The sequence below is a fragment of the Vidua macroura genome, chromosome 3 (assembly GCF_024509145.1).
Source record: "Vidua macroura isolate BioBank_ID:100142 chromosome 3, ASM2450914v1, whole genome shotgun sequence".
In the NCBI taxonomy this organism is placed as follows: domain Eukaryota; kingdom Metazoa; phylum Chordata; class Aves; order Passeriformes; family Viduidae; genus Vidua; species Vidua macroura.
Window position 1 is genome coordinate 43757677 of NC_071573.1, and position 25227 is coordinate 43782903.

General features: G+C 41.5%; 2 protein-coding genes across 7 annotated transcripts; both read left to right on the plus strand.

The window, feature by feature from the left end:
• The first annotated feature begins 39 nt into the window (after window positions 1-39).
• Window positions 40-20031, plus strand: GNPAT (glyceronephosphate O-acyltransferase). Of its 4 annotated transcripts, none has more exons than XM_053973522.1 (16): window positions 40-276; window positions 3630-3821; window positions 6252-6428; window positions 7269-7398; window positions 9563-9690; window positions 10129-10204; window positions 10797-10948; window positions 11038-11168; window positions 11845-12068; window positions 14269-14514; window positions 14929-15008; window positions 16742-16882; window positions 17759-17858; window positions 17952-18045; window positions 18978-19039; window positions 19351-20031. In XM_053973522.1, exons 1-16 carry the CDS (start codon window positions 40-42, stop codon window positions 19392-19394), a joined length of 2214 nt encoding a protein of 737 aa, XP_053829497.1. In that variant the 3' UTR covers window positions 19395-20031. The 4 variants fall into 4 exon arrangements, with proteins under 4 accessions (XP_053829497.1, XP_053829498.1, XP_053829500.1 ...); XM_053973523.1 differs by having other exon boundaries at window positions 199-276; window positions 3633-3821; XM_053973525.1 differs by lacking the exon at window positions 6252-6428 and having other exon boundaries at window positions 204-276.
• Window positions 20032-20131: 100 nt separating this feature from the next.
• Window positions 20132-24918, plus strand: PDCD2 (programmed cell death 2). 3 transcript variants are annotated; one of them, XM_053973532.1, is made up of 7 exons: window positions 20132-20600; window positions 20680-20931; window positions 21298-21474; window positions 22501-22616; window positions 23457-23507; window positions 23860-23976; window positions 24498-24918. In XM_053973532.1, exons 1-7 carry the CDS (start codon window positions 20300-20302, stop codon window positions 24660-24662), a joined length of 1179 nt encoding a protein of 392 aa, XP_053829507.1. In that variant the 5' UTR covers window positions 20132-20299; the 3' UTR covers window positions 24663-24918. The 3 variants fall into 3 exon arrangements, with proteins under 3 accessions (XP_053829507.1, XP_053829508.1, XP_053829509.1); XM_053973533.1 differs by having other exon boundaries at window positions 21346-21474; XM_053973534.1 differs by lacking the exon at window positions 23457-23507.
• Window positions 24919-25227: the final 309 nt, after the last annotated feature.

A 25227-nucleotide genomic window follows, 5' to 3' on the forward strand; every position in this document is an offset into this window, starting at 1 on the left:
GCCGGCGCGTGACCCCCGGCGGCTTCCGTCGCACCCGACATGGCGCCGCCCATGGCGCAGTGCTCCCGCCTTCCGCCGCCGCACCGCACCAGGCAGCCGGGCCGGGGTGGCGCGGGGCCATGGACGCCGCGGGAGGCGGCGGCGGGTGGCAGGGCAGCGCGACGGGGTAGGGCGGGCGAGCGGGGCGCGGGGCGGCGCGGCGGAGCTCGCAGGACCATGGCGACAGCGGCGGCGGCGGCGCCCGGGCGGGCGCGGCGAGGGGCGCCCATGTACTCGGTAGGCGGCGGCGGGAGTGGTGCCGCGGGGAAGGGGGTGCTCACCTCACCCGTGCCGCGGCGGTGCCACTCTCTCTGAAGGGGAATGACGGCGCTTGGCGCTGTCTGCCCCTCCATCCCTTAGCCGCGGTTTGTGTCCCCGGGGAAGGGGAACCGTGCTCCGAAGGGAAGGACGAGGCCTTTCCCGGGCCCCGGCGGGATCGGACGTTTTCCGTCACCAGTTCACCTTCCCGCACGTCCTTCTCTGCATCGGCTGCTCCTGCACTGTCTGTCGCGACAGCCAGAGTTCCCCATCTCCCCTCAAGGCTGCTGCGGAAGGCCCGCCGGCGTAGGGGAGGTGGGAAGTATCTCTTCCTTATGGAGGCAGTGTCCCGGAGCGGCTCGCTGCGGTGGCAGGTGTCCGGGCACCGGGCGCTCCGCAGGGCTTCAGCACCGCAGCAACCTGTCCTGCCAGCCATGGTGAACTCAGCGCTGGGAGGTTGTCGTGGGGATGGAGTGGCCGAAGTGGGTTTTCCCGTGATATGTAGTGGAGATTAATTTATTGACCTTGTTCGTTCCCTGCAGCTCCTTTGCCAACCTCAGACCAGGAGGTTTGGGTGTGGGGTGCTAAACCCCACCTCTCTACGAGCATTTGGAGGAGGGGACTAGGGAGAGAGGGAACCAGCTCTGTGTTTCGGCAGAGTTTCCCAAACTTCTCTTCTGTGTCTTGTCTGTGTGATGGTATCCCAAGGACATCGCGAGCACCATCGTTACATTGCATATCCTACTTTTATGGAAGCAGAGGAGTTCCAGGCTCCTTCTGTTTTGCTTCCATACTTCACCACTGTTGCAGTAACAGTGCATGTCATTGAATTTTCTGATGTCCAGGTTTCCAACAGTGTGTTTTCTAAGTGTATTCTCTACCAGATGGCAATTAAAGCTGGAACAACAGCTTGGTTGTAAACGTGTAAAAGCACAGTTACAAATCTTTAGTGTTTGGTAAAGTGCATGGTTTGGCTCCCTCAGTGCTCCTTCAGAACAAGGTGTGAAAATAACTATTGCCATGGAGCGAAATCAGTTGCACATCAAGTCTTAGACAAAGAGCAGAGGCAGAGAGGTGATTTTTCAGTGGGCCATGGCCCCTGCAAAACTCTGCACACCAGAGTTGCACTGGGAACAGCTGCAGCAGTGCAGTGACTGCTGATGTGGCTGATAATGCCCATGCTGAGTGCTGGCTTTCTTTGTCTGCATTTCATGTAGTTGCAGATTGCAGGACTTGAACTTTTGTAACTGACACAAACGTTGCTTAGATTTTGTGAGCAATGACTTGTCACATACTGATCTGAGTAAGTGATACGTAGAGCTAAATAATATTTTCTGCTACTATTCTGAGCTATCTTTTTTGCCATTATACAACATAAGGGATTTATTTCTGTTTTATTTTAATCAAAGAGATTGATATAAGGTGTCAACAGCAACAGATGGCTGATAGAAACTTGTCAGTCATCTTAACAGATCTTAGCTTACTCAGCTCTTGCAAAATACTTAACCAATTGAAAGCTGTGAAAGAAGAGAGGTTGAAAGCTGTAATGCTAAATCATACAAGACAAAAACCCCTAAAAGTTTTACATTAATAGAGGTCTGGGTTTAATACCTGTATGGCATAGTTTTGAAAGTTCCTGCTGAGTTTGTTCTGCAGATACTGTGAGGTAATTCTCTAAACTGCAGCTGTGGAAAGAAAAGTTATACAAGCTACTAAATACAATTATAGTAGAGGGATGATCTCCAAATTTGCCTGTCCTGTGTGGGTAAAAGAACTTGAGAAGGTCAAACATTTTAGTGGGATTTGTGTCCTCCAATAAAACAAAACTGACTTTTGATACTGATGAGGCTTTGAATGATTTTTTTGTCATTCTTAAGTGGAGATATTCCTTATTTGAGTTGTTTTGTTTTGTTCCACCAAATTACCTTGTGGTGATGAATGGACAGGAGCTAAAGGTTTGCTCTCTGCTAAATGTCAGCTGCTCTGACAGTGTTACTGATGTGGTTCTGTTTGGCTGGCAGACTCCGACCCGACTCCCTCATCTATGATTGAAAACCCAGCTGCCACTGCTGGGCATTTTGTTTATCTGTTGCTGGTGCTGCCCTGTGTGTTTGCTTGCCAGGCTTTCCACTCAGCACCAGAAAAGGTCACTGAAGGAGCTCATGAAGCATGTTTTATCCTTCATTATCAGTTTGGTTCTGCATGGGTCATATATAGAAAGAGGAGGTGGAATGAATGACAAGATTGCCAGTGCTACCCTTCAAGTGGAACTGTGGAGGAAGACATAAGAATTTTTATTTTTAATATCTTCTAATAAATATGCTTGGTCATAACTAATACATTTTTTATTTAACAGAGGCTTACTCCAGTTGTCTTACTTAACTGGTGGCTGTTGCTGCTGGTTTGAAGCTTGGAGAAATACAATTTCACTCTTGGGAAGACTGAGAGGTCATTCATACAAACTGTAGTGATATAGGAGATAATAGGAGACATCTCTCTCCAGCGCAAGGGTCTGCTGGCTCAAAGGGAAGAGTTTTGTCTGAATTTTTTGCAGCAGGATGGATCCACAATTAGTTCTTGATGTCCTGTGGTTTTTCCTGCTTAGCAGTGAAAAATTACTCAGAGGCTGTGCTCTCTTTTTACCTGTGTGTGCACCGTATTGAGGTCAGCCTCCTCCCTGGTAATGTTTGCTGTACCTTACATCCAAGCTTTGTGAAAGCCACAAGTCACCAAGGCCCCAGATGCAACTTTTAAATACCAAGGATTATTTCCTGTGTGTTGATGATTGGGTGTTTATAATGTCAGTCATGGCATTGTCTTAATGAGAGTTAGAATCAAAGGTCTTTTAGTTAATCCTTATTAATCACGGAGAGGCTGGAGGCAAGGCACTTCAGCTTTAAAAGCCCATGTCTTCTCTCACTTTTTTCCTGTTGTGTGGAATTAAGTAATGTGGCATAGGGTAATTTGAAGATCTTTGCAGTTGAAGGGATTAGGGTGAGGGTTTTTTTGGGGGGGAGGTAGAATTAAGTAACATGGTATAGGGTGATTTGGGGATCTTTGTAATTTGTAATTGAAAGGAATTAGGGTGAGGGTTTTTTTTAGGGGTAGGGTGTGTGTGTTTGTTTATTTTGCTTTTTAGTTTCTTTTTGGATCACTCTTGCAAGCACGTAGTATTGGTTCCTGCAGTCACAGAGTGTAGCATGCAGACATTATTGAAGCTAAGAAGCCCTAAATGTTGCAGAAGTAGTGCATATCATTATTGTGGTGCTATAGCCAAGCAGGTCACCAAATAGCTCAAGACAGTGTCTCATTCTTCATTTGTATGTTCCTAGCAGAAAGAGCTCACATCAAAGAAAAGAGATGAGTTTGAGGATATCTTGGAGGAAAGACGGTTGTCCAGTGACTTGAGATATGCCATGAAATGTTACACCCCGGTGATCTACAAGGGCCTTTCACCTTGCAAGCCAAACGCTATCAAAAGTGCTGTTCTCCACTCAGAGCAAGTTCAGTATGTTATCAAGCAGGTGAGTCTGGACAACGAGCTCTAAGATGAGGTGGATTGAACACAGCCAAGCTTTGTATGGCAGCAGGGAAAAAGAGATTGTTGCTGACCTTGTTAAAATGGTAACTGTATGGAAGATGGTCCAGTAAATAAATTACTCTTTTGGCAGGAAAAAAAATACAGGAGGGGCCACTAAAACTGTCAGGTTCATGAAACATGTTTTGATTTTGCATATACAACACTTCATCATTAATTTATCCAGTGTGCCTGACTTCTTCTTTTTTTCTCTTTTTCCTCATACTCCACTGTTCTCACAACAGAACAACATTATGAAAGACATTATCACTCTCCTTCTTAGCAGACATTTTTGTACTTTGAGGGTGTCTTGTAGGAATTTTATAGGTTAATGATGCATTTATGAACAAGTCCTAAATGCTACTTTCACTAAAATGAGAGTTCTATTTCACAGGTAATTCTTTGAATTAGAAACACTGTTTAAGATGTAACCATATTTTTTGTGTTCTAACATGAAGAGCAGCTATTACTTTATAACAAAGTATTTTATGGTTAGGCTGGCTGATACTTTGCACTGTGTTTAAATGCCTGAAGTATGTGTGTGTGTTAATTAGCAGGGTAACTAATTTCAGTAGCCATAAAAAATAATTGCAAGTGTGTGGAAATATGTAAGATGTTTTGGTTAGTCCTGAGTTGACAGGCTACTGTAAATTTTTTCTATTTGTTTCTTTGAATGGCTAGTATTACCTGTGATACATCAAAATGTGTTATAATGTGACAAAGTAAAGTATGTCACTCTACACCACAAAGTAGTTCTGTTTACATTATGGATTGCTAAGTAGTATGAAAGCCAAAAAAAATCTTTCAACTCCAGAGACACTAAAAAATTTATTGAAAGAAAATACTTTACAGATGATTTGACAGAAAGACGTTTGTGTGATGTTTTCTTCTGAAAAGGAAGTCTTTTTTGATAGGAAATTATTTTGATGGCTGTTTTCTGGCTGCATCGAATGGTTGAAGGGAGTTAGCAGACCTGCCATTGCAGCCTGGTTACCAGTTTTGCACTAGAGGTTACTGGAAGTTTCAAACTGAGAGTGTGTTGGGCAATGTGCCCAGCACTCTACAATTAGGGTTCCTCCTGCCTGGGCAGGGAGGGTTTGCACAGCTTTACACAGGCATGCTAGAATTTGTTCTTGTGCCAAATTGTTGCGGTTACTAAAGTTTAGTGTGGGAAGTTAAGATCATTTGTTTGTTTTAGGTTGCTATATGTGACTGGTCTGGGTTTTTGATTTCTGATTTTGGGAAGTTCTTAGTTCCATAGGGGATTTGCCCTTAAATCACACAAGTGAACTGTATGGTAAGCCTTTTGCTGGTGAATGAGAACAGAATCTCTTCCTGCTGAATAACAAGAAGAATTCTTTGGCTTCCTAAGCAAGACTGATTTTCTCAGGCTTAGGTGGAAGCAGTTTTTGGCTTCTTTAAGTGGCTAAAATAATCAGTTTAAACTACATGTGGAAGTACATAAGATAATTGGTAATGCATTTAAGAAAACACATTTGATCTAGAGTAAGGTATATCAAGGTAGATTGAAGGAGATGGATTTTCTCATATGTCACAAAATGGAAATAGTAGGTAAGCAGCACTGGCTTCTAAGCAGATGTGCTTTTTTGGAGGCTTTTTCTTCTGACATTCCTTTCATTTCCTCCTCTGTAAAAGGAGTTTATTCCTCTGAGTAAAAGTCATATTCCTTATTCCATAACAGTAAAAGCCTTAACTTTTCAATTAAATATTTCTAGATTCAAATACCAAATTGGAGGGATGGCCATTATTTAAGTCTGTTTCAAGGAACTTCAAAAGGAAATGTGCATGGCAACAGAAGAAAGATCATTGATATGCACAGTTGGTAAAGACAGTGCTTTGTATGCAATTCAGCTCTCCATTGCCAAAGGAATGCATCACAAAGAAATGGAAGTGTGATAAGGCTGAGGTTCTTTGTAAACTAACCCAAATGCACTTAAAATATTTACATTTTGACTGTCTCTACAAACATAGGCTTCATTTTACTATTGAAAGAAAAATGCAGAGAGTCTTCTTCAGACTGATAATAGAGGAAATATTCTTTGAACTTAAATATCCTCTGAATATGCTGCAAGTTAAAACATTCATATGGGGGGAGGATTTTCTGTTTGGAGGGAGGATTGCTGTATGTCCTCCCCCTGCAATTGACATCTAAGGTTATTTTGGGTTTTGGGTAGCTTTAACTTGGCTTTGTCGTGTTGGCTGGCACCAGACATTAATTAGATCCATGCCTATCACATAAAACAAAATCTTGTGGATTATTGCAGTAGTTCTCCCATAGTAGCTGTGGCACATTAGAATGGTGTGCATTGGCAAGGAGGAGGGAACAACTTGTCACTGCTGTTTTGTTTCTTCTTAGTTAGCAAAAGAAATGGGAGAATCACCTGATATTATTCAAGAAGAAGCCACAGAAATCCTTGCTGAGATGGGCCACCGTATGCAACTAGGAGCTGTCAGATTTTTTGCCTTCACTCTGAGCAAAATATTTAAACAGCTTTTCCAGAGAGTTTGTGTGAATGAAGAAGGAATGCAGAGAGTGAGTACTGGTGGGAGGAAAAAGTTAAAATGTTTTCATGTTTTCAGACCAGTCACTTGGGCAAGAGCTCTAATCACAAATAACAAATGTGAAAAATACCCTCTAAAAAAACCAAAAAGACTGCACTCACTTTCGTTTATTAGTGCATTTCTTAGTAAATTTGGGAGGAAATATGATATGTAAGTATTTTAAAGGCAAACAGCTATCAGGATTTTTTCTATATTTTCCAAATGCTTCCTATGGTAAGGAATACCATGTGCCTGTGATTATGTTAGATCAGCCACTGAGAGTGTTTTCTATCTGATATTATAAAATAATAATGAATTTAGCTGAATTGGAGCTAATATTATATGGCTGAGTGGACTGGCTGTTCAGCAAAACCCTCATACTAAGGGTGGTGAAACACTGTGCACTTCTGAGGCAGGAGATACGTTAGGTTTTCCCCAGTTTTTGGGAACTGTTGTCCCCCTATTTCATTTCAGGATATTGCTGTTCTGGGGGGTGCAGTGCATTCTCTGGAAGTAAGCAATGTCAGTCCTGATAGCCCCAATTTGGTTTCCCATCCCCATCAAAAGGGATTGGAATTAAACTATCCCATGATGGGGTGCCCCTAGTTTTTGAGTCCTGTGATGCTTGTGAGCCTCAGGTTACTACTTTGGAAACAACTGCTCCAAATTTCCAATGGATTCTTGGCTGAAAGAGGTATTGATTGTGTGGACAGAGAAACAACCCTCAAGCAAATGGGGTTTTGTTTGCCTTAAGCCCTGTGCTGGTCTATATTTGCAAATTTCAACAGTCAATAAATACGGGGACAATATTGTTTGCACTGTTCTTTTTCAGTTACAACACGCCATTCAGGAGCATCCTGTAGTGCTGCTGCCCAGCCACCGAAGCTACGTAGACTTTTTGATGCTGTCTTATTTGCTATACACATATGACTTGGCCTTGCCTGTCATTGCAGCAGGAATAGGCAAGTATGTTTTTAACAATGTTTTCAGGATTCAGAGAATTGGTAGCATTCTCTGGTAGGTGAACTATAAGTAGTTGTGTTTAACTTCTGCTCCAAATATATCTTGTTAAATCCTCCTTGGGTAAGGTGCTTAGAGTGTTTGAAAGCTTCTCATTGGTGCTGAGTCCTGTCAAAGGTGAATTTTTTTCATAGCAAGTTCACCCAGAAGTACTCCATCTGTAGACCTGAGGCTGGGGCAAAGATAAGGGTTGTGAAGAATACTTCTATTTGCTTTCATAACCTGGTAACAGGCAAGAACTTGGCCAGGTGCTACTGTGGATGCAGAACTTTTTGTGATACTTCATACAGTTTAAAGTGCAGTCACAGCAGCCAGATACAAAGCACCAGACACCTCATGCTTGTTTCTGATGTGACTGATTCCTTTGAGGTATTGGCAGAACTTTGTGACATGCTGAGAACAGAGCTGGCAGGGAAGTGATATGGCATATCAGAGGTCAGAGAATTTTGGGCATACTTAGTTGTAAAGCAGATGAAGCCAGCATATTTGTAGGAAACAATTCTTGAGGGCTTGAACAGTAAATGTCTTCCAAGTTAATATGCTGCTTGATAATCTGGATGCTGTTAGCGCTTAACTTAGAAACCTGATCTTGGAAGTCATGAGTATCAAACAGGTCTTCTAAGCAGGCAGAAAACCACCTCAGGTCTGGTGCAGCACTGTAATATGCACAGGTAAGGTAACCTAGCAGAGATCTTGGAACCTTCTGCTTTATTGTAGTCTGCTTTTCCAATCAAAAACTTAGCAAGACTAATAGAAGCTGTGCTTGCTATGGAAGATGAGATTTCCCTGGTCTTTGAGTTTGCTGCATCTGGATGATGCAGATTACATTCACAAGTCCATGTTTCACAGCTGTCTTGATCAAGGTGCTGCAGTTTGCCTGTTGTGTATTATTCAGGATCTGCTCACATTGTTATTGGTGTAATCCTTTGCTGACTTGGATTAGAGTATTTCTGAGTTTTGGACCTCAAAATAGTATCTTAGGATTAGCTTACAAGGATTTTCTTTAATGATTAACATTTTTTGAATGCTTTGAATGCCTCAGGGTCAAAGCTCTCCTAAAGAATTAGGGGCTTTTAGCTTGATGCTGCCTGCACGTGTGTATTATTTTAAATTCTTCTGGAGAAAATACAGTTTGCTATGGTTGTATCTGTATTTCATAACTGCATATCATGTTAGAGGTTCACAAGATGTGGTTTACAAACTCACTCTCAGATCAGCACTTGTGCTGAGTGGAGAGACTATCCTGATATAGGTGATAAGTGCCTTTACTTTGTTAGTTATCTCTTGGCTTCAAGCATACATATAGATCTGTAGGGATTAGCTAAGGGAAGGTAAACAGTTGCCAGTACATCCTTAAACATTAGCAGGAATCTAGCTGGTGTTGGGATGATGTTTCTGGCACCTGTGACATCTTCAGCGCAGTCATTGTCAGTGTTGCAACTAGAAATGTGAATTTATTTGACTGAGTGAATATCTGTTCTCCAGTGTTTCATGGATTGAGGTGGCAAGGAGGTTGGAATGGCATGTTGCCAGCTGATGTGTGGATTTGTTTTAAATGCTTCCATAAGGACTTTGTTAACATTAAGTGTTTTTTCCTGCTTTTGACAAGTTAAGCATTGACTATCATTGCTTAAAACTGAAAAACAATAAAATAATTTTAGCTGATTTGGTGTACATCCCCCAAAATGATGGGTCAGGATCATAGATGGTCTGATAAAGTTTAATTGGCTGCCTAATTTCTGTGTCTTCTGGAATATGTTCAGTAGGAGCTGCTTTTTTCTAAAGATGAGTGAGACAATGTACTTCAGAAATGCAGTCTTTATTATGGCTGAACTCTGGCCATCTAAGTTATGAAAATAAATTGCTCTAAGTGAATGCAGCTTAAAAATAATGGAAAGCATATTATGCTATGCCATTCTTGTCTGTACAAGCCTTGCTAGACAATTTGAAAGCAAATAAATATGTTGGCAATAAAGGAATCCTTGAAAGAGATCTTCTGTATTCTGGTAGTCAGCATGCTAGAAATTTTGTGGTTGATTCTGCTGGCTGATATTAATCAATAAATTTTGTGTGTAAGGTTCTGTTTTTTCTTTGATTGTTTTTCAGATTTCCTAGGAATGAAAATAGTCGGTGAGCTGCTACGAAGGGCAGGTGCCTTTTTTATGCGACGTTCCTTCGGTGGGAACAGACTCTACTGGGCAGTGTTTGCTGAATATGTAAAAACCATGTTAAGGGTAAATAACTTGCTGAGCTCTCAAGATGTATACTTAAGAAATACTCTATTGGAACAATTCTTGTGAGATATGCAGGATGTCTTGGCTGTGTGATTGAAAATCTTCATGGTGATCTGATTAAGTGCTTTTTACCTCAGATTTGCTGTAGCTGAGGACCATGTGTGCACTCTATTATTATGACGCAGTTCAGTAAGTGATAAATTACTGTTGCTTTGGATTGTGTGTCCATATCTCATGACAGACACATTATTTTCATTAATTAAACTATATGGTGTGGCAAATGGATGAATGTAGGCTTATAGGTGACTGAAGTTAGATATGTTTGTCTTTCATTAAAAAAAAACAACTTACTTACATTTGAAGTACTTAAAACTGTTTATGGAAAATAAAGAAGTAATGTTTTCTCTGAGTAGCTTTTTGTTTGTTTTACTTTTGAAGAGTGGCTATGCCCCAGTTGAATTTTTCCTTGAGGGGACTAGAAGCCGCACTGCCAAGACTCTGACTCCAAAATTTGGTATGTTTATTTAAGATTTGGAACTTCTAATATTATTAGCATTTTCATTAGTGGCTATGTGCTTTGTAAGTTCTTTGGATAGAAAGGGATGTTAATGTAGAGGGAAACTGGGGAGGTCTGTGCGAGTATGGAAAACACCATGCCTTGGTTCCAAGGCCATAGAAAGAACAGCAATACATTTCACTTGCACTCTGCTGCTTTTGCTCCTTTTGCCCCATTGTGTATTAAATTCAATTACTCTTCACCATTTTCTTCCTAGACAATAGGCATCCCCTGGCCAGCAGAGAAATATTGTAGTTCTAACTGCAAAAGTAACAGGGAATCTTTAGAAGGAAGATGCCGTGCAAGCACAGAGCAGTGCTGCTGAAAAGAGCACAAACAGCTGTCCAAGAATGTTGCTTCCATTTACCTTCTGTTTTAAGGTTTGGGCAATGTCTTTTGCTTCTGCTTGCTTGAAGAGAGAACAGGCACAGTGCACACCTATTAGCAGTTTCTAAAATGCAGAGATATCCTTTTCAAAGTGAAATTGCAGTTGCTTTTCCCTCTTTGAAAGAGAAGGGTGATTCATGTTTTTTTTTTTCCCAATTGTCAGGTCTTCTCAGCATTGTGATGGAACCCTTTTTCAAACGTGAAGTCTTTGACACATACCTTGTTCCCATCAGCATCAGCTATGAGAGGATATTAGAAGAATCTCTCTATGCATATGAACTCCTAGGAGTCCCAAAGCCCAAAGAATCTACATCTGTATGTAAATTCCTTAAAAGAGAACATAAGTGGATGTATACACATGCTGTAGCACCAGAATTTAAGTTTTCCTCTTCCTGTTTTCATAGGGGTTGTTAAAAGCCAGGAGAATCCTCAGTGACAATTTTGGTACCATACATATCTACGTTGGCCAGCCAGTATCCCTTAGAACCTTGGCATCTGGGAGGATCAATCGGTGCCCATACAATTTGGTTCCCAGGTACTGCATCTTTCCATGGTGTATGCACAGGAAAAACATTTGTTTAGTCTACACCTATGTGAACTAAGTAAGATGTTCTCTTGTACTTTGTTTTCATCTTCTCTCATCTCCCTCCATCTGACTGTTCAGACTGCTGAACCTGTTTGGTCTGAGCAGAGGCTTATTGTGCTTGTGACTGGGTGTTTCTGAAATGAATTGTTACTTGTGGCTTTACCTGTGTTGAGAAGACGCCACTTTAAAATGTAATGGTGATGCATGCACCAGGCAAAACTCTGTTTTCTGAGAATGTGGTGCTTTTGCCACTTAAAATTTTCACCTTTCTCTCACTTCTTGCATTATTCCTGCAAGCTGCTAAGTGACCATATGTCAGGGAGAGCTGTAGCTGTGACTGGATTGTGTTGCTTTTGCAATTTTTTCTATAAAACATAATGCTTTTGAATTTTGTTTGAAGACAGCAAATGTACAGCATCAGTACAGAGGTCTGTGCTTGAGGTACTGTCATGCAGCTACTGATGCTTCGCTCTATACTTCTGTTTTACATTGCACATAGAATCACCCTGCAGATGTTAGGTGCTGTAAAGTTACAGATCTAGGAACAATATGAAAGAAATAAAGAGGGGTGTTATTTATGTTAGACTTTTTGAGCTCTTTACCTTAAATTGCATTGTTCTTTCAGGCATCTTCCCCAAAAGCCATCTGAGGATATCCAGGAATTTGTCAGTGACGTAGCTTATAAAATGGAGCTCCTGCAAATAGAAAACATGGTTTTGAGTCCATGGGTGCTAGTTGCTGCTGTTCTGCTCCAGAATTTGCCAGCCATGGAATTTGAGCTTCTAATAGAAAAGACTCTGTGGCTTAAAGGCTTAACGCAGACTTTTGGAGGATTCATTGAATGGCCTGGTATGCAGAGAAAGTGTTATTTCTGTTCCTCTTGTTGCTTATGAAAGATAAATTATATTTCTATGGAAGGAATATATGGTAACAGCTTTACAGAATTCTAACAGTTATAAATGGATTTTAGGATATGCTAAAAATCATGCTGAAACCTGACAGGTTTTGACTTAACCTGTTGAAGATAATACTTTGAAAAACAGTTAGGTGGAAACAGAACAGACATTTTACTCTAGTATCATGAAGGGAGGGAAATTATCGTGTGAGAGGGAAATTATCAGGTACTTTATCAGAGTACTACGGTTTGTGTAGTGTCTGTCTTTCTGAACTGTGTCTAAGTCACAGGCAGTTGCCTGATCTGCACCACTTAATGCCGTGTAATGCTACATTTCCTGCTTGGTACTGACTACAGTATAAGTTGTTACTGGTGCAAAGAACTAGCAGAAACAAATGGGTAGAGGAAATCAAAACTCTCAGTTGTCTATTTATTTTTAAATTTCACTTTATCTCCAGAAACAATTACGACTTTTTAGGGAAGGCTTCTTTGGTGGTTTTATTTATATACTTGCATACACATCCCCTTTTATATATATATATATATATATATATAGTGTATATATTATATTGGCTGCTGAAAGGTTGATTGTGCTTTCAAACTGTGTTTGAAACTTCCCTCTGTTAGCCAGAGTGACACAGGCAATTTTAGAACCTCAGGATGTAAGTGGTAAAGCTAGCAAAGAACAGTATTGTGTAATGCAAGTACATTTGCCTTTCTGCTGTAGGTAGACTTAAGCCAAGGATCTTTGCTTTTGTAGTCCTATGTATAATCGAGGATCCCTCTCACTGCTACAATAAAGAATTAGGAGCAGGCTACTGGTATAAAAGAACTCTGTCACCTCTGGAAAAAAACCTACTTTTTTGAGGGAGCAGCACTGCAAGGAATGCAGGCAAAGTCTGTTTCTGCCAGGCTGGTAAAAGCAAGAATTTCATGGCAATACTTAAACAACATTTAGAATCTTACTACACAGTAAACTGAAAAACATACTACATCGAGATTTAGTTATTTATTTTGTTTATTTTCTTAGCAACAATATGTAAGCATTTGCTTTAGTAGAGTTGTGATGTAGTCAGGGAATAGCAAATAGGCATGGTAATGAAATGGAGGAGTGAAAACAGCTGAGTGGATTTTGTTGAAGTGTGCTGTCTTTGCTCAAGGCATCAGCTGCATACTGGGTTTGTTGTTTTGGTTTGGATTGTCAATTTGAAAGAAGAAATACATTTTAAAGGCCAATTTGCTGATGCTAGCAACTGCATGTATGCTCTCCATTCTTCGGTCTCCAAACAGCTGGTTATTTCTGATCTTGTCATGCTGGTTGGTTGTTACAGGCAGAACATTTGCAAAATTTTATATTCAAAACAGGAACTGCAAAATTACTTGCACAGACTTCTGCTTCCTATTGCATTGAGAAACTTGGGAGCTTTAGCAAAATTCAAACAAAGTAGGTTGAAAGAGTAAATAAGATGCAAGGAGACTATACATGAAATCTGTATTAAGGGAAAGGAATATGATGGGGTTTTTTTGTCAGAGGCTATAGTGATTTGATATGCCTTGGTGCTCTGAACATGTAAAGTGTATTTTAGCATTCGGTATGAAGTTTTTATTGCTTGCTTGTCGCATTGATTCCAATTTGATGCAGAAAATGTTTCTCATTGAGTAGGTATGTTATATAACAATATTTATGTTAAGAATTTTTATAAATTTAATTTGGGACGAGGCCGTGCTTATGTATGAGAGTTGATGAAAGAGTTTATAAAAAGACTTGCACCTCTGATTCCAAACTTGTAGTGTCGGAAATGCTTAAGCAGAAGTACAGTCTCCATTTCCTTACTAATGAATGTTTCCATCAAACAGATATATCCTTTTTGTATTTGGAGGCTCAGAATATTTGTTCCAGAGACAAAGGAACAATTACCATTTGCAACTGTTAGTAAGTGGAAGAATTCAAAGTGTTTTAATTACAGAAATTCTGAAATTTGTTTTCTCCATATCATACTATGCCTAGTTTGCCAATTCCTGGTATGGATTATATTGGAACATCTCTCTAACTGAAAGTTTGGTGTAGTGTCTGAAATATTGGTGCATTTTAGGCTGTTCCAATAGAGTCATGCTCCCTTTTGCAACTTCCTAAGTGTTGTACTTTCCTCCTAGATAACCTGTGTGCCAAAAAAGCAGTCCTGTCTGGCCTTACCCTGCATTCCAACGTCGCTCGCCTTGTTGATGGCCACGTGGTCCTGAATGACAGGGGAGTGGAAGATGGAGCCATAGGGAAAATTGTCTTCAGGCACGCGCTGGCCGTGCTCATGTGTGCCACTTACAGGAACCAGCTGCTGAACGTCTTCGTGCGCCCGGCCCTGGTGGCAATCGCCTTGCAGATGGCACCCAGCTTCAGAAAAGGTATGCTGGGGCTCTGAGAAGCTGCTGGCTTTGCTCCTTGTGCCATCAGCTGGGAGATGAGCACCAGGTTCCTGTGACTGCTAGCAGGAGCTATGCGAGACTGTTATACTTGGGATATGGTAGATGTGTTGGGAGGGTGTGGGGGTATTTTGCTTGCCTTTTTTTTGTTTGTTTACCCTTTGATCCTTTTGTAGGATTTGATTGTGGCATTTAATGCATGTTCTGAGAAGCTGCAAGCCTCTGCTCTTTCCTTTGCTTAACAGTTGAATAAAGTGCTTTGCGTACTTGCTGTTATGTTGGGGTTTCTGCCATTGTATGTATGCTTCAAATGTCAAGTCCATATTTTATTTGAAGTAGGTACTCTTAAATAAGGAGTAAATGGCTCTTCACTTGCATTTACAATATTTTTTTCAGATGAAGTCTATAGCTGCTTCAACTTCTTGAGAGATGTTTTTTCTGATGAGTTCATCTTCTTTCCTGGCATTTCATTGAAGGTAAAAACATCCCTTATACAAAAATACTCATAGTAATGCAACCAATTAAAATAGCATGATTCCAGGGCTCTGCCAAACAAGTGCTTTGTAAAAAACACCCACAGGGATATCACCTTGATCTATAAGTGGGAGGGAGAACTTCAAAGGGAGAACTTCATTATGTTGATTGCAAAATATTATCTGAATCCACAAGGTTGCTGATGCAATTTTTTTCTCCAATCCAGTAAAAAAACTAAAAATCATGAAATTGCCCAATTCTGAACTATTAAAATGAACTATAGCACAAGTTCGACTTTTTCGCATAAAGCTAACAGTCTTCCAGCACAGATCTGAAAATCCATGTTAAGACAGTCTTTTCAATGAAGTGTAAATGCTGTCAGGGGTACAGCCTGTGTAGGTTTTTGAAGTGAGAGCTTTCCTAATGGCATAATAGTTTCCCTCTTAGAGTCTTTGGAAGCTTTACTTGCATCCTTTTTTGCTTGAAAAGAGTTTCCCTTCATTTTACCTCCTGCCCCATGCAGGCATCAGTCAGACAAAGCCAGTATTGTTCCTGCACATTGCCTTATTCCAGGGCTCAGTGTGCCTGTGTGCACTCCTGGCACAGCTGGATACAGGCAAGCTGGGAAAACTGCAGGCAGTCCTTGGCTCTCTGCAGGACTTGCTCTGTCAGTTTGTACACAAACCTGCTGGGTCAGAGCTAGCTCTGGTCCAGCCTGCTTGAAATGCAGGTGAAAACGAGTTTATCAGTAAAAAAAACTGGATCAGCCTCGCACCCAATATAAATTGGTATGTGTACTTTTTAATTGGATTTTAAACTGATTGAATGTTATTTTATCAATGCTGAGGACAAATATATGATGGTGATAGTTATGATCTTTCCTGCATTAAAAAAGAGAGAAGTATAATTTTCACAAGAATGTTCAAGACTTGCAAATGTATTAAAATCTCATAGATTTTTATATAGATGAGAATTGGGCCTTTTTAAAGGCTGACTGGCACTGTTAAGTTTTATTTGTTGACAATTGTTGCCTCTTGCAGCTTTCTTGAAATAGCAGAAAGCAGCAGGTAGCAGGAAGGTGGCTGGCTATGATTGACTTTGCTGCAGTCAGATGAAATAGTTGCTGTGATGCTAAGGGATCTTTTAGCCACCCACTCACTGCTTTATTCATTCATATGTCTGTCATGTTCTTGTCCCATCCCTTTGTGTAATCTGTCCTGCTTTTGCCCATATTGGCAGTAAAATGGTTTTGACCTTGACATTTCCATACTTTGTAAGTTTTTGGCCATTTGTTTTCTGTTTGGTAGAGGGCAGGTTGGTGATCTGTATTATCATTTATTGCAAACACTGGACATGAGATAAAGGCAAACCCTTAGTTTAAAAATAGATAAATAAATTTAAAATACCCACAGGAAAAAACCCTAAACTGGACAACCTGACCCTGTTTTGACAAAATCCTGACGGAGCAGGCTGGCTATTGCAATAGCAACTACAGCCACTTTCTTTGTGCCAAGGTCTATTGTGCATTGAGGAACTGCTGTGTTTAAGAACATGTTCTCACTGCCTTTTTATATGGGTATTTTTGGGAGACAGGAAAATTTTGGTTCAAGTCTCTTGACAACTGAGTTCAGAGATGAAAGTGGTGCCCTGTTGTGGTTTCTGTTGTTGATTTTGTGGGAAATGGTAGCTGCACTTCTGTAAATGTTAGAATTTTAGTTATGCATTTCTTACCCAGGATTTTGAGGAAGGATGTTTTCTACTCACAAAATGTGATGCCATTCAAACGAGTCAACAGGAGATTTACCCTACTGACAAAGGAAGTGGTACAGTGTCTTTCTTGTCAGCTATGTTCAGACCTTTTGTGGAAGGTTATCAGGTATGTTGTCCTTCAGAAAATTATCTCTTTTTTTCCCCTGTGTTTTATAGGGAAAGTAAGAGAGCTGTGATACTTCCGTGTAAATAGGCTGAGAAATGCAAAAATTAAGAAATAGCAGTAATGAATCTAAAACACCACCCTCCCCCAAGGATTCCAATTTTAGCTTTTGGCTTAGACTTGTCCAATTTACTAAAGCAATAACTACTGTGTAATGTGATGGCTCATTGTGGGTTTATAAGATTCACAGGGAGTGTGCTGCTACCAGGTTCATTGTTCTTTTTAATGAGAAGCTCTTGCTTAATTCATTTTATGTGGTTGTCCTGCCAGGTGTGGAAATGAGTTTGTATCTCCTATCTGACAGCTTTTATGGGAGACATTAATTCCATCCATATCTCTTTAAATTCTTCTGGTTTTATAAGATTAAACATTTACATTCCTGTAGTTAGTAATACATACAAACTCAGAAGGCTAAAATCTCAGGTAAGTCAGTATAAGATTGGTGAGACTAGGTGTTTAACATAGTGGAATGTAGTTAGTGATCTTATGAGTGAGGTGAGTGGAGGTGTACTGATGTGCCCGTTTTTTCTCATCTTCAGAACAAGTATTGCTTTAAAAAAGTTAAACTGTTTTTGGTTGTAGGAACAAGAATGTAAAATTAATGTCTAAAGTAGCTATTATAGAAATATGGAGTCTTACTTTAATATTGGGATTCTCTTACCTGTAAAACAGTAATAAAACTTTCAGATGCCCTATGGAGTTCCTCTCCTATGCTTTTCAAAGTGGAATAGTGTTAACGTACAAGGACACATCTGTTTTTAACTCATTACAAGCTGACAATCTAAAAGAAAGGAATGCTCATTTTCTTGAACATGTTAGTTAATTTTCAGATACCTCTCAAAGGAAATGAAAGAAGCATTTACTGAGAAGCAGTTTATACCTGGAATCCGCAACTTTGTTTTTCAACTTCTGGAGAAGGGTTTGTACAGCTGTTACTCAATATGATTTTACAAGAGTAGCCTGTTAATTGAAAATTATAAAAATTTTAATTGTGTTTCTACCTTTTGCATAGGGAGTACACAATGTTATGAAGCGCTGTCTTCTGACATGCAGAAAAATGCCTTATCAGCTCTTGTGCAACTGGGTGCAATGAAGAAGAAGAAAATGTAAGTAATGTTAAATTTCTGGTGCATAAAAGTCTTAATGGCAATTCTTAATGTCTGATCTCCTAGGAGAACTGCAGAACCCCAACTGCCTGAGCACCAGAGGTTGACTGGATTTACTGGAGTCATGGAGTTCCTTTCTGTACATGATGTGGAAGTGTAATGGCATGCCCTCATAGTGGAAAGACTCCTGTGGGACCTAACAACAAAATTAATTAACTCACTATTAGGCTGCTTCTGATTCCCTTTACCCTTTGGTTTTCAACTGTCCTCCCAAGGCTCTGATAAGAAAAGAACAGCACTGCTTCTTTGTGTGCTACAGTAAGCCTTGTCAGGCAATGCAAGCAATAATCAGGAATACTGCTAGTTTTGGGGGACTTCAGCACTGAACTAATCTCAAAGCAATTAAACTGAAAGCTTAATCGTTCTAGTCTTTTTACACAGCTCATGGTTTATAGGCCTAAGATTAAAATGCACCTGTTGCTGTATTTTGCATTATTCTGTTACCAAGAGAATTTGTGTTGTGGTGCTTCTTACTGTGTTTAAAAGTATGATCATGGAAGTCCCCAATAAAACAATCTCTGAAGTGTCTTGAGTGTTTCACAGAACATAGTTGGCAACTGATGACCTAAGCTATTTTCTTATGCCTCTGTTGATGAAATTAATAGATTAAGATAAATGTCTATAGCTAAATTCCCCTTCAAGTAAAAGGAATAAATTGAGTGCAAGAGAATTTGGGGACTGTAAACAAGAAAAAAGGTAAAGAAACCATGACTGTTCTTCAGTAGAAGTCTAACATGTCCTTAAATTTGATATGTATGCTGGTAGGATGAAAAATACTATGTAATTATGAAAATGTTTAATTCTGATTATTTGTGTAGAAATTACTGGAATAAGAAATACTTGTTGAGTAAACTTTCTTTTTGTAACTGTAGGCCCAATGGATTCACTTACAATGTAAATCAAGAGGCTGTTAGTAAAATCCTGGACATGTTTGGTAAGTGTTCTCTAATTTGAAGTGAGCTTCTCAAGTTATAAATTACTTTGGAGAATGCACATATGTTAGATGTAGTGCTTTTTAACTAGTAATTCCATTATAGTAATTCCAAGACTTAATTGCATAAAAATCTTAGTAATACTTTTTTACAATGCTTTTTCCAATACCATTAGCTGCAGCTTTGAATCTCCCTTCTTTATTTCACATACTGTGCAATCCAGTGGCTGAGGGCAGTAAAGTAAGAAATAGTTTATGCGCGTGGTGTTTACAGCATGTTGATCAGAAATATTTAGTGTGGGTTTTTTTGTTAGATGCTCGGATACCTGTACAGAAACCTGTGGCTGCACGACTCTAAATGGTTTCTGATGCTGTGAGTGGATGTAAGCTCCTGCTGAGAACATGGACCACTGCCCTGCTGGAGCAGGGATAGGAACAGATAAGGTTCCCCTCTTGCCCAGCCAGTCTGCAAGCGTGGGAGGCACAGAACTGTTTCTTCAGCTGCACAGCTCTCCATTGCCACTTAGGAATTGCTGCTGAGGGGCTTAGAGGTGTATGTACATCCTCACCGTGTTTTGTTTTTAAAAACAGATTAAACATGGTCTCTTTTTTTAATAAATATTGAAAGAGATGTGCACAGCAATGGCTACCTAAATACATTTTTCTAGGCTTGTAACAAGGAATGTGATTGGTTTCAAATATTTCATGGATGTGAAATGTAACAGGGAGTTAAAAGACTTGGTATTAAAATTAATATTTAGAAAAAAATGTTGCTGGCTGGCTAAATGTAAGGCAAGGCCCTCATGAATAAAGAGCACAAATCAAACCTTGGGCAATAACTAGAACTGATAAATCTGTCGGGTTTTGTGTTTTGGTAATTTGTGTTTGGGTTGGTTTTGGTTTTGTTAATTTTGGTTTTTTTAAGGCAGCTTGGCATTATTTTAATTACTTAATGAATGTTATATTTAAACATTGAATTAAAGCACCGTCGATTACGTGTCTGTCGTCTCTCCCTCCGTCTCACCGCTGATTGCGCTGTACCTTAAGGCGACAGAGTTCTGCCCTCGTCTTCCAGGATTTTTATTTTTCCCAGTCCTCTGCCTGCTGCCGCGTTACCAAGGCAGAGCCGGGGCAGGGGCGGGGCTCAGCCCGGAACGGGGCTGGCGGGGAGAGCGGGCCGAGCCGGGGACGCTGCCGGCCGGGCCGGGCGGGGCCGGCGCAGCGCCCGCCCCTCTCGGTGCCTGGCGGCCGACGGGAAACGGCATGGCTCCCGGCGTGGAGCTGGGTTTCGCGGCGGCGGCGGAGGGCCCGGGCGGTGCCTGGCGGCTGCACAGCACCTATTTCCCCAGCAAGGTCGGGGGGCGGCCGGCGTGGCTGGGCGAGTCCGGGCTGCCGGGCCCCGCCATTCTGCGCTGCGGCTGCTGCCAGCAGCCCTGCGCCTTCCTGCTCCAGCTGTACGCGCCACTGCCCGGCCGCCCCGACGCCTTTCACCGCACCCTCTTCGTGTTCGCCTGCCGCAGCCCCGCCTGCTACCGCCTGGCGGGCCCGTGCGGGCCTTTCCGCGGTGAGGCGCGGGGACGCAGGGAGGGACGGGGCGAGGGCCGCCGGCCGCCGCGCCGCTGACCGGCACGTCTCTCCCGCAGTGTTCCGGAACCAGCTGCCGCGGTGGAACGACACGTACTCCGAGGAGCCGCCCCCCGAGGAGCCGCCCCCGGGCCCGGCCCCCGCGCCCCCGCGGCGGCTGGGCAGCGGCGCCGCGCTCTGCCGTGTATGCGGCTGCCTCGGGCCGCGCTGCTGCGGGCGCTGCCGCCGCGCCGCCTACTGCGGGCCCGAGCACCAGGCACTGGACTGGCGGCGCGGGCACCGCCGCTCCTGCGGCCAGCACGCCGCCGGAGGTAAGTCCGTGGCCATCAGGGACCTCTGGGATGGTGGAACTCGACACGCGTGCCAGCCTGTGGTTAATACTGCACCTAGCTGCCGAGCCGCAGCTTTTGAGTCCTTAAATGCTGCTGCTAGCACTGTTTGGTGTGCCTTCCGCGCCACGTGGATTTACAGAGGTTCAAAACAACAGGACGCCTGTTGCAGTTTTCCACTGTCCTTAACATAACAGTGTTTCCTACCTTCAGGTCAGGTCTAGCAGTGATGTAAATCTTGCTTGCCCGTGCAGTGTTTCTGCTATGTAATTTGATGTGTAGCTTTTTGAGGAGAAGGACGTGAAATACAAGATGACGTTGTGAAGTGGTATCTCTTCTGTTTTATAGATGACTCGGCAGATTCAATTCCAGAGCATAATGAATTCCTTTTTCCAGAATATGAAATTTTGATAGAACCTGAGGAACCAGAATTTCCTGCTGACAGCACTGATGATGAACAAGAAGCTGAAGAAACATCGAAGGACACAAAAGAACAAGAGGAACTTAGAGCTGCAGGCACTGCAGGTCAGAAATAAAGTGCTGCCTGTAATTCTTCCCAGTTATGCCTATTATCACATCTTTAAAATATCAAATACTGTGATTTTTAACCATTCCTTGTAAACTACTGGTGAAAAAAGGCTAAATGTGCAGTCATTTGCAATGCTAGTTTGTTGTAGACATCCCATAAGTTGCTTTTATGGGAGAGACTTACTAAGCTCTGACCCCCTGAGCTGTTGAAGCAGCTGTTGCTGTAGATAGCTTGGAGTTACACTGTGTCCCTGTGTGCTTCCAATAGGTAAGGAACAACTCAAGTGAGAAGGACAGGACTGAGCACCTGCTGGATGCTGTTGAAATCAGGAAATTGTTAGATTGTCTTGGCTTGACTTAGGTCAATTTGTCTTACTTTATGGAAAATAAAATTTCCTTCTTTGTGCTAGCAGAAAACTGGTTTGAGGATATTTTAACTGACTTTGAAGCAGTTGTGGTGCAGGCTCCTTCCTCCCTGCTCCCCCTAAATTCATGATGGGTTTGCTGCAACCACACTGGCTTTGAGCACACCCAGGGTGGAGAGTTTGTGGTGGTGCCAGAGAATGATGCTGGGTTCCTGGTGGTCCCTTGCTGTGGTTCAAAGCTATCTCACGAGTGTTTAGTGCCCCCAGTTGATTTGATTGTTGGAGTGTAACAGATACACTCTTCAGTGCTAAAAACTGAAGTCTGGCACATGCGCAGCACACGGGCCTTTTTCAGATTTCGTATCCTGAAAGTTCTGTAGTCTCAGTGATACCTGCTGGGAGCCATAAACTTTGGTAGATTAACTCCTTCCCTTTCCAGTATTCCAGTACTGACATCTGTGTTTAAAATGCAACTAAAATTAGTAAATGGACCTATGTGTGACCAAATCTTAACATGCCATGAAAAGGAAAAAAAAAAAAAAATCTTAGATTTATGCCAGGAATTACTTATGAAGCAAAATAAATTTACACGTGCTAATACTGTTTTTCAGTGTCTTGTATCAGCCTGTAAGTTTTACTGTTCTTTTTTCTTGCTCAGATGAAGCATTTCAGTCCTTAGATGAAGAGACATTGGAAGCAATGGCAAAACATGAGACTGAAGAAGAAAAGATCTTCCAAATGTTTAAAAAACAAGTAGCTGCTGAACCAGAGCAGGTCAGAAGATCGGGCGGCCTTTGAATGTAGCGGTTCTGACACAGCACCCTGCTGCATCTGCAATGTTTCACTGCCTTTTGTACCTAGTTAGAAATGGGGATGCCTCCTCATCCTCCACACACCTAACCCACACACTCTCATCTTCCTTATGTGCTGAGCTTAATTCATGCTGAATTAAGAGTTTAGCACCTGCTCATCCATCTTAAATAGCTGCTGGTCAGGATGAGGTGGCACGAGGGTGCTGAATCCCCCACAGTGTGGAAGGAGCCACCATCCTGTGATGTGGTTTGAACCAAAGGATGTGGGGAACCACTGCATTGTTCCCCAGCCTGCAGCCATGTTAGCTTTCCTTCCAGCAGAAAAAAAAATGCAGAGAAGAGCTCTGTCACTGTCACCAGCTGCATTGGGGGGTGGCTTGGCTTTTTTTAAGGTTGAAGGATGGCTTTAGAATTTCCACTATTTAAAACAGAAATTTTCCCCCCATGCTATTTCTTATTACTGCAAAAGGCTAAAAAGCTACATTGTCAAACAAAACCATGGTCCCTGGTTTCATTCAGAGAAGACACAGTCCTAAATCCATCAAAGTGGTGAAGAAGAAATTCTCTCCATGTTTTTGCCTGGTAGTTGAGGGGTTAAGGTACACACTCAGAAAGTAGGAGACTTTGAGTCTATTCCCTTCTCTGCCTTAGGTATGTACATCACTCTCTCTGACCATCTCTGTACTGACTGATCTGTCCAAGTGTCCTTTTGCTGATAATGTGTGATTTGCTAGTAGCTGAAAAACAAAGGATATGTCTGAAAATACCTTCTTGAACAATAGGATAATCTGCTTGTATTTAGATGCAGAACTGCAGACAGAAAGATCTGGATTGCATTCCTGACTGTGTGCAGGTCTGTATGCTGATTATCCAGCTGCTTTTTCTCTGTCTCAAGACTGTAACATACACAACCTTGCATTTCCGGGTCCCTTGGTTAGGGAATTACAAATCACTGCAGATAATCCCTGGATCACTGAAAAAATGTGCTATGAATACTTGCATGATTCACATAGTTAAGAAAACTCATATAAGCAACCTGTCTTATTTAGAATGGTGCATTTGCAAATGATATTATGCCATGGTTATTACTTCAAAGAACTGACCTTTTTCTGCTCCATCTACAGTTTTGTCTGTGTCACTAAATACCTCTTTTATACCAAGATGAAAGGATAGTCGTGAGAACTTAAATTTCTGCTGTATTTCAGATTATTAGATACTGCAGAGGAGGAGAAGGTCCACTCTGGGTGTCAGGTGAAAACAGGCCTGAGGAAAAAGATATCCCAAATTGTATATGTGGTGCCAAAAGGATATTTGAATTCCAGGTATGTAAGCGCATTTTAAAATAACACAGGTAATGTAGTTCTGACTCAGGATCTGATTGTATAGGGTGTTGTCTTGTAGTTTGAGCAAGGTTGAAGTTGCAACAAACTACACTAAATTATTGTACGGAGCCTTTATTTACTCTTATAAGTGCTTTTTCACTTTATTATGTGCATTATAAATAAGTTCGGCTGGAAGCATTCAGCTGTAGAACTTTGAATGCTAGAGGTGTATGTATGGTGAACACGCTTAATGTCAAGCAAAGGCAAAACATAGTTATTAATGGAATTACAAACGGTGGGAGGCTCACAGATCAGGCAAGTCTTACAAGGCCAAATAAAACTTACCTAGATTTCCAAATTTGTTTTATTTGAGCTGCCATATACATAGTAGCTTCAGCTGGGATTTTGGTGTAAGAGAATATAAATTCTTACACCAAACACAGGACTGTTCTTCAGGAGGAGAAGTGGGGAGAGGGGAGAAGTCTGTGGCCTGTCTCTAAACCTTTTGGTTTTCCTTGAAGATTATGCCACAGCTCCTGAATCACCTTCAGGTTGACAGCCTTGGAGAGAGCATTGACTGGGGAACGCTGGTGGTGTACACTTGTGCTGAGAGCTGCAGTGGGGGAAGTGAATACCTGGAAGAGTTCATATGGAAACAAGACTATTCCATGGGCTGTACTTTATGAAGCTGTGTCATCCAAATGGAAAACTTGATTTGTTTCATTGCATCTCTGCACTATGCAAACAGGTAGTTGAACTGAAGTCACTGATAACTGCATCTTGTAACAGTGATAAACTGCTGTAACTAGACCTTGCCAGCCTCTCTTGTGCTCCAGAGGAGCTTTTACTTCAACATGGTGATGGAAACCAGATGCATTTGTTCAGAAAGCTTAATTTCAAATCTCATTTCTGGAAGCTTATTAAATAAATATGAAAAGCTTTTGGATTGGTGAAATTATCTTTTGTTGGTTATGGAACTCCAAAAACTTAAAAAGATTGTAGTCTGTCAGGATTTTCATTGGGCTTCTCAAAAATTAACATTCATTCAAAGAAAAGCAGACTACTGTAAACCCATTTGAGTGCTTATGTTGAAGAGCTGACAGGAGTCAGCTAAAACAAAGCTGCATAGCCTTTTGCTGTGGAATTTAAATCCGCTTCCCTTTCTCAACAGGTACACTAAACCTAACTTGGGAGTTTGTCACGTGTTCTGAGTGGTTATTTGAGGTAAAATGCACAAAATTAAGTGTTTTA

What these genes read in the sequence shown, in the direction of transcription:
- GNPAT (XM_053973522.1), top strand. Translation starts at nt 40, where the DNA reads ATGGCGCCGCCCATGGCGCAGTGCTCCCGCCTTCCGCCGCCGCACCGC. An exon ending in ATGAAGAAGGAATGCAGAGA is followed by an intron (nt 6,429 to 7,268) that starts GTGAGTACTGGT and finishes GTTCTTTTTCAG; the next exon opens with TTACAACACGCCATTCAGGA. An exon ending in GACTCTGACTCCAAAATTTG is followed by an intron (nt 10,205 to 10,796) that starts GTATGTTTATTT and finishes CCCAATTGTCAG; the next exon opens with GTCTTCTCAGCATTGTGATG.
- PDCD2 (XM_053973532.1), top strand. Translation starts at nt 20,300, where the DNA reads ATGGCTCCCGGCGTGGAGCTGGGTTTCGCGGCGGCGGCGGAGGGCCCG. An exon ending in TAGAGCTGCAGGCACTGCAG is followed by an intron (nt 21,475 to 22,500) that starts GTCAGAAATAAA and finishes TTTCTTGCTCAG; the next exon opens with ATGAAGCATTTCAGTCCTTA. An exon ending in GCATTCCTGACTGTGTGCAG is followed by an intron (nt 23,508 to 23,859) that starts GTCTGTATGCTG and finishes GCTGTATTTCAG; the next exon opens with ATTATTAGATACTGCAGAGG.